The sequence below is a fragment of the Neolamprologus brichardi genome, chromosome 15, assembly GCF_056152115.1.
Source record: "Neolamprologus brichardi isolate AB-2024 chromosome 15, ASM5615211v1, whole genome shotgun sequence".
NCBI classification, from domain to species: domain Eukaryota; kingdom Metazoa; phylum Chordata; class Actinopteri; order Cichliformes; family Cichlidae; genus Neolamprologus; species Neolamprologus brichardi.
Window position 1 is genome coordinate 23359439 of NC_142118.1, and position 21347 is coordinate 23380785.

Sequence of the window (21347 nt, forward strand, 5' to 3'; positions counted from 1 at the left end):
CCAGGGCTGTGTGAGTTCTCTCCTTCCTGCAGTATAGAAACAAGCTTGTGATTCAATTCTCAGATCATATAGAATAGAATACAATAGAATAGAATTCAACTTTATTGTCATTGCACATGCACAGGTACAGGGCAATGAAATGCAGTTTGCATCCATCCAGAAGTGCTTTAGCCATGATATAGATATATTACAATATATATTAGCAATAATATAGATATGTAAGTATATTACAGAAATGGGTTTATTATGGTATGTTATAATGTACATGGTATGAAGTATGTTATGAATATTCTATAACTATACGTATGTACAGGCTGTAGTGAGTACAAGCTATGTACAGGCTATGAACAGGATATAAATATGAAATAAAAAACTATACAGAAATCTGAGATATACAGTTATATAGAAATTCTGTTTGCTTAGAGAGAGGGCAGGGACGCTGCTTTGGTGGGAGGGCAACACCAAATGTTAAATGTAAATGAAACCGAGGGAAGATCGCTGATCTGAGATCAGGCGCTGACCTTGGCTGTCAGTTAAAGCCGGTTTGAAGCGTTGTTGTTGCCCCCTTTTTTAAAGAAGTGTGGCGTGGGTGTGGTCTTTGGCCCGCTGCAGAGGAGGGGTGACGCAGTGAGCTCCCGGGACGGCGCAGGGGCGGGGTGAACAGGTGTGCTGGGATCTGACAGTGATTGTGTCTCTATATATGTTGGCAGTGACAGTCGGAGGGGGAGCGGACGTGACAGCAGAGAGAGAGCGGGAGTGTCTGTGTCCCAGTCCAGAAACCACAGTGTTAAATAAAAGTTCTGCTGTCAACATATTCGCCCCAGCGTATGTTTCTTGGGTCCAACACTACAAGAAGGCTAACAGCACAGCGGGTGGATATTATTTTATAAGGGACCTATTGAATCTATTATCAGTTTTGGTATTACGTTTGGTAACCTGTCTGTTGAGCTCAGATCACAAACTCAAAATCTGATCAACAGGGCTGCAAAGCTGGGCTGTGTGTGGATCTGATATCATGTTTATTTTAGGCCATGTGCTCCCTTGTTTGTCCGAGACAATAAAGTCTAATCAAATCTACCTTCTTCTTTTCCCACAAAGGGAATCCCGAGCTACTTCCTCCTGCTTTTCCTGGTGGACCCCAAGGCATCTCCAGGTCAGAGGCGATATAATCTGGGTATGAGGATTTTATCCACTGCAGTGTTACCCTGAGCAAGCCTCTCCAATACCCGCTGAAGGTCACTGTTGACTGAAACCAGTGACCTTCAGCGGGTATTGGAGGACATCAGAGGGCTGGTGGTTTACATGCCACAGGACCTTTGTTTTAGCACTTTGTTTTGCTTTGTTCTTAATCACCTTTTTCACCATCTTCTTGTTTTCACATTACACAACACAAACGCTCTGGGAATAAGAACGAGGTGGATTATGCTGGTGCAGGAACCGGAGGGCTCACTGTTGTTTTGACTTGGACAGACATGAAAGAAGACAAAACCGATCTTTGTGCTTGTCTTATTTATCGATGTAGCGTTAAAAAGTTTTAAAAAATCTTTGCTTTTGATTTGTCCACAGTGCGACGTCATCCCTACAGTGGGTCATACAGCGGGACAATGATCCCAAGCAACAGCAGATCTCAGAACGGCTGAGAGAGAAAAGAATCGAGGTGCTGCGACGGTCCAGACCTCAGCCTGACTGACATGCTGTGCTCAGAGAGCTGTGCACAGACAAATACTGCAAACCTCAATGAACTTATGCAACACTGTGAAGAAGAGTGGGCCAGAATCCCTCCACAGTGACGTGAGAGGCTGATAAATCACACAGAAAATGATTACTTCAGCTTATTGCTGGTAAAAGTGGTTCTACTCCATCATCAGAGTAAATTAGTTTTCACAGGACTGGTTGAAGGATAAACCTTTGAGTTCTCAAGTACGGAGCAGCTAGTAAGCAGCTCTTAATGGGTTACTTACAGGTGATTACAGGTTAAGAAAGAGGACAGAGGGACAGAAGTGATGCCTTTCACTCAAATTAACTGATGTATAATTTCATGAGAGCTCCAGCGTGACATTTTCAGCCTGTCAGACACTTGAGCTTCTTCCTCCTTCAGCTTTCTGCGGCAGATGAGAGCGCCAGATTGATACCTCGTATGTAAATGTAAGTGCTCCTCTGTACCTCTTTAAGCTCCTTGGCAGGGTGGCTTGTTTCAGGGGCGGAGCTTGGAGAGGCACTCGTGGAACTGAAGAAGACAGTGGTGCTGGTGACGAGCACCGGGGGTGCTGACGGGGGATCGGTCTGAGCCTCTGGACCTGATGAGAGACAGGAGCAACGTTAATCTCAGAATAAACCAACTACAATCTACTTGTATAATATATTTGTGTATACGACAATATACAATGAAAACAGTAAAAAACTCTCAGTGTATAAACAGATGACATGCATTCCGCTGAAGATGTCCTACCTGTGATCTCCGGGAGCTTCTGCGTCGGTGCAGGAGTCGTCGCTCCCCTGCAGAAAGACAAACACACCATGACACAAAAATTTCACATTCTGAAAGTGAGCAGGGGTGTCAAACATGAGGCCCGGGGCCTAGAGTTGGCCGAGCAGAGACTCCAGTCTGGCCCCACTTAACAGCACTGAAAAATGTGAAGCAAGGTCTAAATGATTAAGTTTTACAGCTTCATCATTACTGACTAAGACCTCCCACATGCCCATTCATGCTACAAGTAATTAGAAAATACATTTAAAAACATAAACGTTCCTGTTTATTCACTGTATGTGCTACAGAAGTTCCTGTTTTCACATGGATGCTATTTTTCTGTAATTTCGCACATTGATTTTTACAGTTAAAGAGTGCTTTCTTTCATTCACTTCAGCAGAATTTCTTTATTGTGTGGAAAAAACAGATGTGTTGAACATTGCACTTCTTTTTCTTATACTAGAATATCTCAGGGATTAGATGTGAAATTCAATTTCTTTGACATCCCCAATTTGGAGTTATTGAAGAATTTGAAAACTACTAACGCACATCTTTGACTCATCTTTTCAAACATTTACAAACAATGAAAATAGTTACAGGAACACATATTACACAAACATAGGTATATTTTAGATTGTATAATGAAAACAGAGGATGATCTAGATAAGTGTAGGATTTGATAAACGTTTGCGTTCTCCCCCTAATATGGTCACTTTAAGTGATTTCATGTTTGTCTTCTATGTGTATTAACATTTATTACTTATATGTTTGAGATAAAGATTTGATTGATTGATTGATTGATTGATTGATTGATTGATTGATTGATTGATTGATTTCCTGTCACATCTCTCCTGCTCCAGGTTGGTGTATGTACGAATCAGAACATACACTCAGCTTCAGGCAGTTTTTTCTACTCGTGGTTCTTAATGACATCACAATAAGAGGATATCCCTAATATGGTGATCTGAAACAGAAGCTCCACCCACCTTCTGTTCAGACCTTCTGTCAGAATGAAGATGGCTTAAAGTGGGAGGAGCTAAAACAGCTTGTTTCACACAGGAATAACTGAGGGGACAGCAGCGAGGCTCAGCGTGACATAAAGAAGGTTTATGTTGAACTGTGAATCATGCAAAGGTGTTCTAGTATCAGTAATAAGCACAGCTGTAAGACTTCCAACTTTATGTTTTACAGATGCACTGATCTGAAATTAAAGACTTTTTTTTCTTATATCCGTCACATTTTTAGAACTCTATTTGGTTCTTCCAGAAGTTTCTTCCTGTTAAAAGGGAGTTTTTCCTTGCCACTATTGCCACTCTTGCCAAATGCTTGCTCACAGGGGGTTGTTTGGTGGGGTTTCTTTCTATCACTGTAGAGTCTTTACTTCACACTATAAAGCACTTTCAGGCAGCTGCTGTTGTGTCTGTCCTGTTTTTGGCCGAGTAACGCAGCTTAAAACTTTGCTCTATGTTTGGTGTGAGCACCGGTGGAAAACGGCCGATGTTTGAACAAAATCTGTTTTACTTCATGATGAGGGTAACACGCTGATATACATTTGAGTTACTTAATAAAACATGGCCATGCTGTATGTTAAATGTATTGCTAATCCCAAATAAAGTGTTTTTGGGCTTAAGCCTGTCGTATCCAAACGCCACCACAAACACAAAGGATTTTGCTTTTAAGAGGGAAGAAGGGCTTCTTCCAAAGTCTCAAATGTTTTACAGAGAACATTTAGTGCAGATGAAATATTAAAACCCTTCAAGTTAAAAAAAAATAAAGGTCTGCATGTTTTTTAATCACGTTGAATGAATGAATGAATCTTGCATAACCTGCCTTGTACTTCTAATAAGAGTCACACTCGACTCATCCTAACTTCATCCATCTTTCATGAAGAGAGCAGCAGAACGAGCTGAAACACCGACGCTCAGATCAATGAGTGAAAATGATGAATTAAATTAAGAAACTTCTCTCTGCTAACAACTCATACGCACACACATTACTTTGTATTTATTCCTTTATGGAAGAGACACAAAGATCAGACATAATGACGGTGCTGAGTCATCCACGAATGATTACAAACGCACAAAAGCGCACCTGTCAGCTCCAAACGGCACTCTCTCCACCGTGTTCGTGACATTAAAGCAACATCTGCACCGATGTGACGTTTCTCCCTGAAACCTGACTCACTGACAGACTGCTCAGCTGAACCTATGAAAATGATGTTTTGCTGCAAATCAATAAACACTTAAAATTTACAAATGAAAACATACATTTGAAAATCCTTTACTGTAGCACTTCAGTCCTTAGTAAAGATCCAATGAGGAACCTTTTGATTGCATGTGTGTAATTACCCCTCAAATCTGCTATTTGTTAAAGGAAGTTATTTATTTTTTGTGCTCCCCTCCCGCTCCCTCTCCCTGCACACGTTATGTGTGGTAAGATGTTTCTGATGCATGAATACATATTTTGAAGGAATCTTTCGATTGAAGTGGCAGAAATGTGTAGACAACAACAGAAAAGAACATAACGACCACCAGAAGCTCATCCACCGTTATTTTTGCCCAAGCTGTCATTGACGTCAGTCTTGGGAACGTGTCTGTAAATTTCAAATATAAATATAAAAAAACGTTTCTGGCACCTGCAAAATTCCCAACCTGTAAATGGCCAATAAATGCCTGGAATCGATTAATTTTGTGGGCAATGACGGTGCTGAAAATCTGCTTCTCCATTCAATTAAATTTAATTAAATTTTATTTATACAGCGCCAAATCACAACAACAGTTGCCTCAAGGTGCTTTATATTGTAAGGTAGACCCTGGAATAGTACATACAGAGAAAAACCCAACAACTATATTATCCCCTGTGAGCCACAGTGGCAACAGTGGGAAGGAAAAATCCCCTTTTAACAGGAAGAAACTTAGGCTCAGGGACAGGTTGCCGCCCCCGCCTTTATTGAGTGCTCATTGTTAAGTTTAACTAATGAATATTTCTAACAGCTATGTAAAGTTCAGCACGTGGTCAGACACTAAAATCGTGTTGGTTTGCATAAAGCCTCTGAAACACGCCTCAGGGAGTGAGGGTTCAATCAGAACCACAATCCTTTTAACTAGATTACAAAATCTGATCTTAAGACTGTAAACTTGTAAAATTACACAAACGTGTATTCATGTGTACAGTGTATAGTTTTCAGTGGACACACAGGATATCCTGTGTAAAAACAAAATGAAATATCTATAGTAGGCAGTGAAAAACAGGAACTTTTATGTAAGTGTTTTATTTAAGTTTTTTTACCCAATTACTTTGGTGGAGCATGAATGACCGTGTGGGAAGTTTCTGTCAGTAAATAAAGCTATAAAACTTCAAAAAATACAGCTAAAAGTCCAAAATTTATACCGTCTATCACTTTTTTCAATAATGTTTAATGGGACTGCATTATTATTATGTTTGATACCTCTGCTTTAGACAATTTTTTTTAAAGGAGTCACCAAGTTTTTAATGTAAAGCTGATTTTCACTCTGACACTCAAATCATTTGTTTAAATGACATTTCTGGACTCCTGTGGGTTCACACCCTCACACACACTGTTTAATGGCCTTGTTTGCATCATATTCACATTATCAGTGTGCATGCAGTCAGAGAAGCACAGTGAGAGCTTAACAAATCATCTGTCAGCTCTTACCGTGATGAAGGCCTCCTGTCTCTCAGCCGGTCCATCCTCTGTAAACCAATCAGAAACCAGAACAATCGTTTACTTTCACCACACATTATTTCAGCTTGTGTGCAGCTGTTTGGTTTTACTTTAACTGATTATTTGATTTACCTTTACACCAGGCTTCATTTAAAAAGTGCCTCTTGTGGTTTAAACCCTCATTTAGCTGCAGCTGTCCCTGAAGTTTTACAAACCTTCTGGCGATTAAACTTATTAAACCTCCACAGTATAATTTTTTAAAAACGACTCTGAATGTTAATGAACGTTTTAAATGTCCAGCTCGCTCATATTCATATTCATATTCATATTAATGTCGAGACTTTACAGACAGGACAGATGCTGCGGTAACGAATGTTTGCAAGTTGAATCAGCTTATTTGTTGTAAAAACAGCAAAAAATATTATAAATTAAGAAAACTAATTAGCTCATTGTGACCAAAACATTTTAAATGGAAGTGAAAAAAAAGTAGACTTTAGGAAAACACAACTGACAGCAAAACATTAAAATATACTGGAAGTGTCTGTAGCTGAAGTGTTTTTGGCCTTGGCAGGCTTTCAAACACATGAAAAACAATAAAAATAAACTAAAATAAGCAAAAACACTGAACTAAAAAGGAACTAAATATGGGGTTGAGTTGAGGCTCAGGTGAAAAAAAGAAAAAGAAACCAAAGAAAGTGAAGGAACTTCAGAAAACTGTAAATAGTATAAAGTAAAAACTGTCTCCATTCAGTGTCACTGTGATTGGATTAACATCAGGTTCATTAAATACAGATGACGAGGAGCACTGCATATTTACTCCAGTTCACTGTGTCCCTTTGACTGACAGCGAAACTCACTCGGCTTAGTTTATTTAAAAGCATCCAAGACGTAACTCCCGCCTTCAACATAATGACGAAAACAATGACAGGTTAGCTGAGATGAACATGAAACATGGTTTGCAGGCAGATGTGAAGAATCTCGTTCGTACCCGCTGAATCATGCTCACGTGCTCCTCCGAGTCGCTGAAGTTTTTGGCGAGGTCAGAGATGCAGAGCGACTCGTGCTGACACGTGTGAACCCATCGCTGGTACTCGGCCGTCCCCGGAATCCTGTCGAAGAAGATCCTGAACGCCTCCCACACCGCCTCCTGACAAACTGACCACACACACACACACACACACACACACACACACACACACACACACACACACACACACACACACAAGTTTCTTTATATCATCACAACATCGTTTTCTAATCCGATCTGCACTTTTAAACTTGTACAAAATTATCCAAGTGTCCAGAGATGACAATTTATTTAAATCCAGATTGACTCCAATAGTTAACCAGCAGACATCAAAATGATCCTAAACCTTAGATCATGTTTAAACCTTCGACCTGGTCTGATCACAGAAAAACTGCACAGGTGGATGTTGTGCCACATCACTGAAATAAAGAAGATGTGTGTGTGTTTTAATATAGTGACATTTCCACCTCCTCACAGTAGCCTCATTCTTTTTAATATAAACATCCATTTATGGATGTTTATATTCATAAACATGTACATGTTTATCTATATGCAAATACAGATTTGTTGTGAGGTAATTTTAAATGAATCAGACAGTTTCAGCTCTCCAACCTCCAGAGGACGTTTTTAACTCTGCAGCAGTGTCTGTGATGGATGAATTAACTGAGGAGGATTAAAAAACAAAAACTGATGGCACAGTAAGATTGATTTAGTCGTCCATCCATCTTCTTCTGCTGAAGTCTAACAGGCGTGCAGTTTATGTCTATGAGTTTAAATCAGAGAAACTGCAATGAATTGCAGACATGTGGAGAAAGGCAAACTAAACCAAGGTGAGCCTTTCTTTTATGGGCTCTTTACTAGCCAAAACAAAGTCCATCAGAAAAGTAAAAAAAAGAACCCCAAAGCTGGAGACACATGTGGGAGGTTAACAGACGCCGAGACAAAGACTGAGGGGAAGACAGTGCTGTTTATACACGAGGGTAAGTACAGCAGAAACAGCAGGGTAACAAGACACAGGAGGCAAAATCAAAGAAATTAGGCTAAACACAAGACAAACTACCAAAATAAAACAGGAAGTGTCACATGAATTAAGATAAAATAAGATAAGACTTTATTGATCCCACAACGGGGAAATTTTTGCGTCACCTCAGCTCAGGTACAGATATCAGAAGGAAATACAAAAATACAAATAAGTACAATCAATGAAAAAAAGTAAGATGATACACGATATACAATGGTAGCATACACAGTATGTGATTATGGATATAGTTGGAAATATGGAAGACATAAACTTGGAAGGTCATGGAAGGTCCATTATGCATGAAGTGGTGACCGTGGATGTTCACAGTGTCCAGTGACTTATGACATTGTGATTGAGGAGTTATAGAGTCTAACTGCTGTTGGGATGAATGATCTGCGAAAGCGCTCCTTCCTGCAGCAAGGGTGTTTCAGTCTCTGACTAAAGGAGCTGCTCAGCCCACTCACATACTCATGCAGTGGGTGATGTGGGTTGTTCATGATGGATATCAGCTTTACTAACATCCTCCCCTCACCAACCACCTCCACAGACTCCAGGGGACATCCCAGCACGGAGCTAGACCTCTGCACCAGTTTGTCAATCCTGCTCCTGTCCCTGTCCGTGCATCCACTCCCCCAGCAGGCCACTGCATAGAAAAGGGCAGATGCTACCACAGTGTCATAGAATGTCCTTAACAGAGTCCTGCAGACTCTGAAGGACCTCAGTCTCCTCAGCAGGTGGAGTCGACTCTGGCCCTTCTTATACAGGACGTCTGTATTTGTAGTCCAGTCCAGTTTATTGTTGAGGTGAACACCCAGGTACTTATAAGAGTCCACTATCTCAATGTCTTTCCCTTGGATGTTCACCGGTTTTGTAGGGGGTGACTTCCTCCTGAAGTCTATGATCATCTCCTTTGTCTTGCCGGCGTTGATTTGGAGTACATTGGTCTCACACCAGCCAACAAAGTCACTGATGACCCCCCTGTATTGACAGGGGGGTCATCTGATCATTCCCGTCGCATCCAATGATGGCTGTATCATCTGAGAACTTCTGTATATGGCAATCGTCCGAATTATAACAGAAGTCTGAAGTGTAAAGGCTGAACAGGAAAGGTGAGAGAACCGTGCCCTGTGGTGCCCCCGTACTGCAGATTACCACCTTGGACACACAGTCATGGAGCCTCACATACTATGGTCTGTTGGTAAGGTAGTCGATGATCCATGCAGTCAGCTGTTTGCCTACTCCGGCTCCCTCCAGCTTCCCTCTCAGTAGTGCGGGTTGGATGGTGTTGAAAGCACTGGAGAAGTCAAAAAACATGATCCTCACAGTGCTCCCCGCCTGCTCTAAGTGAGAAAGGGATCGGTGTACCAGGTCAGTCATCCACCCCAATCCAGAACGGTAGGCGAACTGCAGGGGGTCCAACACTGAGCCCACCAGTGGCTAAAGGTGGTGCAGGATGAGCCTTTCCATGGTCTTCATCAGATGAGAAGTCAAGGCAACAGGCCTGAAGTGGTTGGGCTCCCTGGGGTGCACGATTTTTGGCACCGGAACCACACAGGAAGTCTTCCACAGTTCAGGAACGCTCTCCAGGCTCAGGCTCAGGTTGAAGATGTACAGGGCCACCTGACAGAGCTGGTCTGCACAGTCCCTGAGTAGTCTGGAGCAGATTCCATCCGGACCTGCTGCCTTCCTTGCCTTCGTCCTCTTGAGCTGATTTCTCACCTGATCAGCTGTGAAGTAGATGTGAGGCTGGGCTGGAGTGGGGGGTGGGGCTGGAGGGGGGTTAATGGAACCTGGGGGGTGGGAGAGGTGATAAGTGGGCCATTGTCAAATCTGTTAAAAAACAGATTCAAGTCGTTAGCCCACCCCCGGCCAGCAGACACTGTGGCTCCTCCATTGTCCTGGAAGTGTCCAGAGATTTTTTTCATGTTCCTCCAGACTTCTCTGATGTTTTTCTGTTGGAGTTGGTTTTCCATCTTCCTCCTGAAGCACTCCTTGCCTTCTCAGATCTTGTATTTAAGATCCTTTTGGACTTTCTTAAGTTCCTCCTTGTCTCCCGACCAGAAAGCACTCTTCTTCTTGTTCAGCAGGGCCTTCAGTTCTGGGGTGACTCACGGTTTATTGTTTGAGAAACACTGTATCTTCTTGGTAGGCACAGTGTTCTCAACACAGAAATTAATGTAGTCCGTGATGCAGTGAGTGAGGGCGTCGATGTCCTCACCGTGAGGCTTGCAGAGTTCCTGCCAGTCTGTGCATTCAAAACACTCTCTTAAGGCCTCAGTGCATTCCTCAGACCACACCCTTATCGCCTTCTTCGTCGGGGGGTTCCTCTTCACCATAGGAGTGTAGGTGGGGTGGAGAAGGACCAGGTTGTGGTCTGAGTGGCCAAGCGGGGGGAGGGGTGATGCACTGTAAGCCTGCTTTGTGTTGGCAAACAATAGATCCAGGGTTTTGCTGTCCCTTGTATGGCAGTCAGGGAGAGTGACAGATAGTGAGGCATGATTGAGGTCCCCAGAAATAATAATGAGGGACTGCGGATGTGCCATCTGTAGCTGAGAGACAGTGGAGTGAATATAATCACAGGCTGCTGTAGCGTCGGCCGAGGGTGGGATGTAAACAGTCAGCACAATAACGTGTGAAAATTCCCTGGCCAGGTGGTATGGCCGGACGCTAACTGCCACAGTTCAATGTCTTTGGTACAGCTCTGTTCCTTCACAGTGATGTGCCCCAGGTTACACCATCTCTCATTGACATACATTGCTAGTCCCCCACCTCTCCTCTTACCACTCTCCATTGCATTCCGGTCCGCTCTAACCAGTTGAAAGCCATCCAGAGTTATGACAGAGTCCGGTGTGTGGTCCGTGAGCCATGTCTCAGTGAACAGGAGGAGGCTGCTCTGCTTGTACTCCCACTGCAGTCTGGTTAGCGCAATTAGCTCTTCCATCTTGTTGGGTAAAGATCTTACATTACCCATGAGAATGGATGGAATGCTTGGTTTGTACCGTCTCCTTCTTTCCTGGTACTTCACTCCAGCCCTGCGTCACCTCCTCCAACGTCGTAATTCCTTCGGAATCTTGGTTCGCTCCTCCGGGAGTACTTTCCTGTTACTTTCCTGTTGCTTAACTTAACAAAAAGATGAGACAGGAAACACTGCGGGAACAAATCTACAAACAACCTAAACCACAGTCACACCCGGGGTCATTCAATTCAATTCAATTCTTTAAGAGTTGCCTAAAGTAGCTTTGTATCGTAAGGCCCCACAATAATACTGAGAAAACAGAGAAAGCCATCTGCTGTGAATGCTTAGGAGGTGAGTGGAGGAAGACGATCAATGATTTCATCGACTGACGCCCCTGAAAATATTCACATGAGAATGCTGCACCACAGACGTGATCGTGGTTTTATTTAGGCAGCAAAGATGCAATACTTATTATTACTGCAGAAATCAGATCAGTATTTCTTGCTTTGTCTGAATGAACCACCACCATCTGTGGAAACGTCAGCTTCTGTCTGGTTTCACTGGGAATAACTAAAGAAGGTCCATCGGTGGGATCTGTGAGCAAAGCTGTATGATTTTCCCTTTTTAAACAAGACAGTGAAGCCTTCGGTATGTCCAAATTTACAGAACACACACGAGACTTCGAGCTAATCCGCTCTGAATCAATCGGAAAATAAAGTCCGTGTTAGACGGGGATAAAAGATCAAACAGGAGCACGAGCAGAGATAAGACGAGAAAGATGAAAAGATATGTGCATGACACGAAAATCAGCGGAGATGAAGCGTGAACGTGTGAACACAGAATTAAGCCATCAGAGTGGGGCGGGATCTTTCTGACATTTACAGCACAGGATAAAGGAACACGAACACAGCACGCAGCTCTGCAGGCTGCAGACGCTGCGCATATATGGGTAAACATTAAAACACATTTAATTTGGCTTCTTGCAAGTGGGAGCTCCTGGGTGCCGGTAATAACAATAAATGGTCATAAAAGAGTGAATTTTAACTGAGGGAAAAACGTATTCTCCTCGAACACACAAATAAACTCTCACTGAACCTCTGAAGAGATTCACGCGTCTTGTTTATGAAATTCATGTTTTATCCACAACTACTCTGGCCCGTTTTTCTTTGGTAGTATCCGGCTAAACACGCATACAGCCCGAGGCGAGCTGCATTTAAAACTGATGTCACAAACAGTTTTCATCCGTCATCTCAGAGCTGCTCTGTCAGGGGCAACTCAGATGAGATCGAGGCTTAAAAAGAAAGAGATTTATTAGACCAGCTATGAGCACAACGAAGAAAAAGCTGAATTATGTGAGGACTCTTTGGCCTTTAGACGCCATTTAATTATTCTTAGGGGGTACTCGGGGCGTGAGGTGCACTATGCCCCCCGCGGGGGTCTAGACGCTGACGGTGTTGGGAGGGAGGTGAAGGCTGATGTGGATCAATGTGAAGTGCAAGGGGAGCTCGGATGGAAAACGAAGATGGAGGAGGGCGCCATCGATCTGAAGCCACAGCCGGGAGCGGCGGAGGAGGGAGGAGTTTAAAAATGATGGCAGCGAAATGCTCAAGGTGGATGTCGCGACCAACTAGAACTTTTATATATATAACCCCATGTTTTCATGCACATGGGCGCCCGCTGCTGAAGGTCATTGGGCACACTTGAACAGTTTGTCCATATGAAGAGTGGTGTGGCATTACTATCAAAAGGAGATGGCGTCCCACGACTTGTGCTGACCGTTCACAAGCAGACTGAAGGGCGGTGAGGTTTTGCACTCATGCTGTAACCTGCTGACGTGCTTTAAAGCTTCAACAACAGGCTTTTAAATCCACAGCTGAACTGCTGCTGTATTAAGATGTGCTTGTTATAAAGCTTCTTCTTAGCAGCTTCAGAGCTGACCTCTGTGAGTAACGATAATGAGCTTTGTGAAAATGGAGTGAAGTGGAGGTTGATTTGGTTTTGTCCTCTTTCTGGGCATTTTGCACTGACAGATTTTATCATCATCAGAAAGCCATTAAAACCACGAGTTTCCTTTAGCAGCAAGAGAAGATACGAGACTCAGTCTGCAACGTTCTTCACCTGGATGTCCACATTTATACAGCCTGCATGCAAAAACCACACATGTGAAGAAGTATCTATAATGAGGAGTTTCTAGTCCAGCGGTCTGATCTTCCTGGCCTCATCAGCTCTCCTTCATACCTTTCCTTAAGCTCATGGTGTTTTGTATAAAGCTCAAGAAAAAGTGATTAGAAAACGTCAGTGGGGGTGTTGGGGTGGGGGTGGGGGCGTCACCTTTTGGACCACCTGCAGACACGGGATTCCTCACACTGTCCTGCATCTGTCGCTCAGAAGATTCGTGCGGAGGCCGTTACAGGTACGATCCCCGTGCTTCTGTTCCTGTGCTGAACAAGCCACACAGATCGGCACTTTTCTGTGCGGAGGAGGGGAGTGACTCACGTCTGTGACTCACTTCATCGCTCCTCAGTGGCGCCGTGACGGGTCAGCTGGCTCGAGTGTGGGATCATGTACCTGTGCTTTCCTCCACTCCCCCCCCACAGTGAAACTGCCTGCTGGAAACCGTGTGAAGAAACCGACACTTCTGCACTTTGTCTTTTCTTTGTGTGGATGTCTGCAGGTAAAATCTGCTAAATTTAAGGCTTTTAAAGCTCCTCTTGAAGTTCACTCTAATTAAATTTAAGACTTGAAAGCATGCAAACACTTAAAACCAGTAAAATTATATTCACAGCATCATGTTTAATTGCTTTGTCCTCCACATTTAAAAAAATTGTGGAGCCACAAATTTAATTTTCTCACAACAAAAGGCAGCACAGTGGTGAGAGCAGTGCCAGTTAAAGTTGAAGAAAAGCTATAAATTTGGAGATCACTTTTCCAAATGTGCACGTTTTTAGGAAAAGCATTGCTTCCCTTTCTGATACTGAACTGAAATCCCCATGCTGGAGCACCAACATCAGCCTATTTGTTGAACTTTTAACAACCCCTACATCCCCACACCTCACCTTTTTTTTTTTACACCATCAGTGGTTCCAACACTCTATCGTACTGCTAAATGTAAGGACCTCATCTTAAGGAAGAGGTACTAATAAGGCGTGCATTCAGCGATGTCATCCGATCCCTCCAGATGTTCTTTGATATTTATTCCCTCTCCCATCTTCATCAAATGATTTCTGAACATTTCTGAACAAACTGATGTAAATTCATTCTGATGTCAGTCAGTGAGGCTCATAAACAGCCAGAATAAAGAGGAGACATAGCGCGCAAAGCACGCCGTGTCACGAACAGAAGCGTATGGGTGCAGTCTGTAACAGGGTGGAGGTTCACGACTGTTTCAGCTGTTTACTGCCTCCTGCATCCACCCACATACACAATTCTTACCAAAGCATCAGAAAACATTTTTTTCACTTAGAAAATAAGCAGATAGTAAAATATTTTTCACAGTTTTTATTGCTGTTGTGGGAAATTTTCTTACCTTCAGCCCTGCACAAAATGCAAATAAGAGCTGGTCTGGTGAAAGGACCCCCATAATGAGCCGCTAATTAAGGCATAATGTCGTGTAACTTTGCACGTGTGCATCAAACCTATACTCCACTGGAAAAAAACATCTTTCTAAACTTTACTTTGAAGCAGATTTACCAAACATAATATTTGTCTCATGGTTTCATGCATGATTTTTACAACCTGGTGACCACTGACACATTCTTTACACTTGAGCTTCAAAATAAAAGCCCAAATAGGGCCTGTTTGTAGAAGGAATTTGAACAATATCAATATTTGGCCGATAATTCGGAGTTGTTTGCAGATTTATAGGCAGAAAACCAGCAAATGATTTAGGAAAGGTAAGATAAGAAGTCCTCCCTGAGACTGGTTCTTCCTGTTAAAAGGGTTTTATTTTTCTTGCCACTGTCTCATCAGGAGTTGTCTGATTGTTGAGGTTTCCCTCTATTATTGCAGGGGCTTTACCTTACAACATAAACCACCTTGAGGCGACTGCTGTGATTTGGTACTATATAAATAAAACTTGAATTCAGTTGTAGTATACCTGTAATTTATCAGAGGAATACTGCTGACAACAGCGATTAGGGGGTATTATTGTCTCCAAACGAATACAAATTGTACCTCTGAGCTGGTAGTACGCCTGGTGGCTTGCGATCACCTCACTGATGGTCTCCTGGGGGCAGATTCTCACTCCGGAGTGTAAAAACACCGACCTTTTGGATCGGCGTAGCTCTGGTTCAAACCCTGAACTTTTGGTGAGGGCGGGCATCTTCAGCAGCTGCGCCAGTCCCGCCGGGCCAACGGCCTCCATCTTTACCCCCGAATCCAACCTTCCATCGCCCTCTGAGCCAGACAAAGAGAGGAGGTAAAAAATAACTTCAGGGTCAAAACACAGTCATTGCAGAGCAGATCGCGGTCAGATCCAAATCCCTGGCATTTGTTTAGAGCAACAGATGGGTGGTGTTTACTACAAAGAGCAGCGGAGCTCATGTCACCAGATTTAAACAACATTTGAAAACAGTCGAAATCGGATTTAAAGTCATTTTCTGCCACTGGCGACACAAACGACGCTGCCTGATTTAAACCCCATCCGCCTGGTACTACAAGAGGCTTAAAACAAACAGGAGAAGAAGCTTGGAGCTGCAGGAGAGGAATTGGAGCCGAATGCAGTGAAGAGCAGATAAAACACCAGCTGCTGCTACGCTGCTGTGGTAAATAAACAGATGCCATATATTTCAGAGACAAACACACATCGTGATGAGTCAAACGCAGACTAATGGAGCAGCATCAGGACCACAGTGACACCACCGCCGGTCTGATTTACTCTGCAAAGAGTCAGAGGTAGAAAAGACGTCCATAAACCAAAAAGCCTTGATTAGCATTTCAGTAATTAGACAGATCCACATTAAATTTGATATTTTCTGTCTCCAATCATTAGAAACGGAATATTCTAAGCCTTTGGACGACTAGTTTCTGACATTTAATATGCAAAACAACTCTTTAGGAGACAACAAAAGTAGTTCTGGTCACTTCAGAAACAAAACTACTTATCCAAGTCTGATATGTCCAGAACAGGGGGGCATAGAGACTTTACCAAAGGGAAACTCTGGGTCTGCTCCCAGTAGGACATGGCTGAAACAACTCAGATGAGGGCCCAGACACCCTTCAGTGTCTATGAAAAATAAAACTTATAGTTAGGGCTGGATCAGGTGAACCTGAATCCTCCCTTAGTTATGCTGCAATAGGTGTAGGCTGCTGGGAGATTCCCATGATGCACTGGGTGTTTCTTCTTCAGTCACCATGTGTATACACCCTTCTGCATTTAATCATTAGTTCTTATGAATCTCTGGCTCTTCCTGAGCCAGGTTGTGACGGTGGTTTCTTCCGCTTAAAAGGAAGTTTTTTCCTTTGCTTATTCAAAAGGGGGGTTGTTTGATTGTTGGAGATTTCTCTGTATTTTGTAGGATCATTACCTTAAAATATTAAGTGCCTCAAGGCACTTAAAAATATTGGAGGTATAGAAATAAGACTGAATTAAATTTGCAGGAAGCTCATTTCTATCACTATTGCTCCCTCCTTATTCCCTCACAGATAAGCAAAGACCTCAAGATACTTTACCTCCTTCACTTGAGGCAGAAACGCCTTCCCAACCTGGAGTGGACACTTAGAGGTGCCAGTTCTTATCCCAGTCGCTTCGCACTCGGCCGCAAACTGACCACCGAACCTGACAAGTTCTGCTCATAACTTCTGTACATAAACGTGATGAAGAGACTCAATGATGGAGGGCAGCCCTGGCTCATCCTAATGTACAGATGTCCAGGTTAATGTTTCTGTATGAGTCCAATATCATGTCCAATATTCTACATCACATTTATTACCAGAGTTGTCTTGAAATAGCACTTTTATAGAACAAATGTCTTACAGTTGGCAACCACCATGTTTCCCAAGAAGAACATGATGGAGAAGACTTTCATGCTGCAGCGAAAAACATCCCGACCTGGGATATTTTCCACCGCAATACCTCTTCACACAGGAAACAGTTCACTTCAGATGTTTTCTCACTATATATATATATATATATATGTGTGTGTGTGTATTAGGGATGCACCGATACCAAGCGCCTTGAGGCGACTTTTGTTGTGATTTGGCACTATCTAAATAAAATTGAATTGAATTGAATTAAATTGATACTGGTATCAGGTATCGGGGCCGATACTGTAAAATGTGCGTGTACTCATACTCGTAAAAGTTAACCGATACCATGAACCGATACCAACTTATTTCATTAATCAGAGGGTGGCTTGTCATTTCTGTTGTAGTTTGTAGATTGGCCACTAGGGGGCCAATTATTATTTTATTTATTATTTATTTTATAATAATTATTTTGTTTGTTTGTTTACAATATGGACACTCTGCAATAATTTAAAAGTTTAATTTATTCGCAAACCTAATTTGTATTTATTTTATTCCAAACAGAAGTGTTTATTTATTATTCTGAAAGCTCGAGACAGTGCCAATAGTTCAGTGATATTTTGTAAAATTACAATGTGGAGACTCTGCAATAATTTTTTTGTGGTCATTTTTATTAAGATTTTATTTTTTATTGGCAGGGAATATAATAAAACCTGTCTTCCAATTCATTGCATTTGTGTGTGTGTGTGTGTGTGTGTGGTAGAAGTATCGTTCGGCAAGTACTCAGATCCAAGTATCGGTATCGTATCGGTTTGAAAAAATTGGTATCGTTGCATCCCTAATATATATATATATATATATATATATATATATATATATATATGTGTGTGTGTGTGTGTGTGTGTGTGTATATATATATATATATATATATATATATATATATATATATATATATATAGTGAGAAAACATCTGAAATATAAATTGATTTATAATAAACATCTCCTCACATGACAGCAGCTGTTTGCAGAAAAATGAGAAAGCAGTGAAAGAAAAGCAGTGACATCACAGGATTAATTAAAAAAATGGTTGTCACTTCCACAGGACACATCATCAAAGATGTGCTCTGAAAGCAAACGCACAGCTTCATGGCTACGAGCTGGTAAACAGAGTCAGAGAGTATTTTATAACCGGCAGATTTACAGTTTTTGTGTTTTAGCTCATAAGATAAACCTAAACTTTCAGACACCACACCAGCATGTTACCAGTTTGTTAGCAGCATGTTACCAGCTTGTTAACAGTGTGTTAGCAGCATATTACCAGGATGTTAGCAGCATGCTAGCAGCTTGTTAACACTGTAGTAGTTGCGTGTAAGCAGCATGCTAGCAGCGTGTTAGCAGCATGTTAGCAGCGTGTTAGTAGTGTGTTATCAGCTTGTTAACAGCGTGTTAGCAGCGTGTTAGCAACATGTGAGCAGCATGTTAGTAGCATGTAAGCAGCAGACACAGATGCAAACTCTAACATCACTGCCCATATCTGAGGAGACTGGATCCACACTTCGTTCCCTCAGTGGTCTCAAAGGTCTGGAAGTTCTTAGTTTGACTTGTTTTATCATCACAGCTAATTTTTACATTCTCCCCTCTGGCTGTCTCGGTTAGTTACACAATAATCACTCGACAAATCTTTATATTAAAATGTCATGGACATGACTACAGAGCACAACAACGTAGGCATCAAGATTTGTGACTGAGATTTGTGTTCTTACAGGCGAGTCCCTGAAAGGTTTTAGGTTATCAGTATCGAAGTGTCAGCGGTTTGAAGGCTGGTATTAAATGATCTTTCTAGAGACACTGACTTTCTGTGATTTCCTAACATGCTGCTACACAACACTTATCCCATTTTTTTCCTTTCTTACAGACCTTTAAGTTTATTTTAGTTCAACATACATAGATGACAATAACATATTTACATGCGTGACATTTTTTGCAAAGAAAATAAATCGTAAAGAAGCTGCAGCGTTACAGCTGAATGCAGAAGAAAGTCTCCAAGATATGTTATGAAGCATTAATGTGACTAAATCCTCAGTATCCTACAGAACCTGATGGATTCTGGACATTAAAGTCAGCTTGAATCAGAGGATTTTATAACTGTAAATTATGCACATTTTTTCTAGTTTTCTAACTGTAAACATCATAATTGTTAAAATTTATGAATCCTGACATCTTCTGAACACCAAAGCTTTTACTGTCTGCACTGACTGGGAATGTGGGATGTAAAAGTATTTAAATACTTCACTTCTGAGTTTGCTCTCATTAGATACCGTTTTCTATCCAAAGAAGCTGCAGTGTTGAAAATGTCCAGGTTAATTTTGATGATGTGCTTTTTTATGCAGCATTAATGTGACTAAATCCTTCCGTATCACTGCCGACATTAATTCTGCGCTTCAGTTTGAAGGAGCAGTAATACCTGTAAATGATGCAGTATGTGTTATTAATAAACAAGGGAACATCAGGAAAAACAGAAACATTAATTAAAGATATTAAACCTGTGAGTGATGCAGAAATGTTTCTAAAGGTTTCTAATGACTGAACTGAGAAAGAGACCACCACCAAATTGCACCAATAAAACCTTTTTGTGTTGAATATTTTATAAAGCTGTCTGGTGCTGCATGTAGCTCCATGTTTTTGACCTTTTCTTCTGATTCTCTCTATGTTCTTGTTTCTAAACCTCCACCTATCCCTCACATTCACTTTGGGCACATGCCGTGATCTTTCCCTACATTAATCTGTGTGAGTCCTTCAGCATTTCTCTGTTTTGTGTTTATCTGCTGCATGGAGCAGAGCCGAGTTCAGTGTTTGCCTTACAGTCATTGCTCAGGGTCGACTCTCTCCTTCAAGCGCCCACACACACTAAAACTGGAAGCACTCGCTGTACCAAAAGGATGCTCCTAAACAAGAGGTTTGTTGTAGATAAATTTAGGACAGCATGAGTCAAAGTGAGGGTTGTAATTCATCGGGCTGCTTTTGGGAGAAATAAACAGCCTGAGAAATGTTTTGAAGTGAAGGTGAACTTTGTTTTATAACTTTGATTATCAGCCCCTCTTTTGTCAGATTTTTAGCTTTCTTTCTTTCCTGAATAAGTGAGGAGAGAAAGCTGTAATTCAAATTGTCAAGCTGTCAGCACGCCAGCCATGAATCTACTGAACTGCCATTATCTGTTTCTGCATTTCCATTTGCATTGAGGACATGTTTGCACACACATAAATGGAGGAAGGCAAACTTCTTGCGCTGTCACCATGCATTTAAACTGCCTTTTTGGTATCCTCGGGGGGAAAGTGACAGACCAACTCCACGATGACTTCACAGCCAAGTACTTACGCAATCGTAATAGGCTTTGCTTCACATTGTGACCAAGTTTAGTATGAGTCTAGATAGCCTTACTCTTTAAACCCTCATATCTAACCTCTCTGTTTGCAAAGAATAAAAAGCGAACCAACGAGGCTCACCTTTAATCACGGCAGCCTGCGGAGCAACAGCGAGCAGCAGAGCGAGTCCAAATGCCCAAAGCATCATGAAGGACGGTCTCCTGAAATATGAACGTCAAAGTAAATCCAGCAGCACAGGGGAAGGTGTCAGCGGAGAGGAGGGGGCTCCTCTGACTCAGGTGGAGATCATGGGCGTGGGTCGACCTCGTGTCATTTGGGGGACCCTGAGCGGCTGCTGAAACGCTCCCGATGAATTCCAGGATGCGTGTGGAAGCGTAAACCGATCCAGAACAGGACCTGCTGCAAAGTGTGGCAAGAGTGACGAGGTTAAAAAAGTAGGCACTGTTTCTGGAATAATCTGTTTATCTACTGCTCAGACATAATCCGTCTTTACCTCGCAGCCCTCGCAGCGCAGGCGTCATCCTGTTAGTGGCTTTCTGGGGGCATCTGTCAACTACGATGACTAGTTTGCTCGACGCACCCCCTCCTGGCCCAGCTGGACACGCCGTGCCATGGTTCCCCGGCTGCTTTCAATCAAGGCATCCTGCAGGCCTCACCGCTCCGAGCGGTCCTCACGAGCACATCACATGTCTGCACAGACTCAGGTTGCTGGACCTTTGAATCTTTGCTGATGTTTTTCAGTTTTGTTTGGCGGTTTCCTGCACGTTTCTGTCTCCGGACTTCATTGTTTCAATTCAAAAACCTGATAGCTGCACAAAACTATGACAACCGTTGGGCTTGGAGG

At 42.4% G+C, this 21347-nt stretch overlaps 1 protein-coding gene across 1 annotated transcript in view; it reads right to left on the reverse strand.

The window, feature by feature from the left end:
- LOC102785603 (interphotoreceptor matrix proteoglycan 1a) overlaps nt 1–20714 on the reverse strand; it is a 60329-nt gene extending 39615 nt beyond the window's left edge. Inside the window, exons 1-6 of the mRNA XM_087852108.1 lie at nt 20624–20714; nt 15330–15551; nt 7141–7307; nt 6144–6181; nt 2450–2496; nt 2164–2297 (exon numbers count right to left, since the gene is read on the reverse strand). Of these exons, the coding sequence (XP_087708234.1) occupies nt 2164–2297; nt 2450–2496; nt 6144–6181; nt 7141–7307; nt 15330–15551; nt 20624–20690 (675 nt within the window). The 5' untranslated portion in view covers nt 20691–20714. The remainder of the gene's footprint in view (nt 1–2163; nt 2298–2449; nt 2497–6143; nt 6182–7140; nt 7308–15329; nt 15552–20623) is intronic.
- Between the last annotated feature and the right edge of the window lie 633 nt (nt 20715–21347).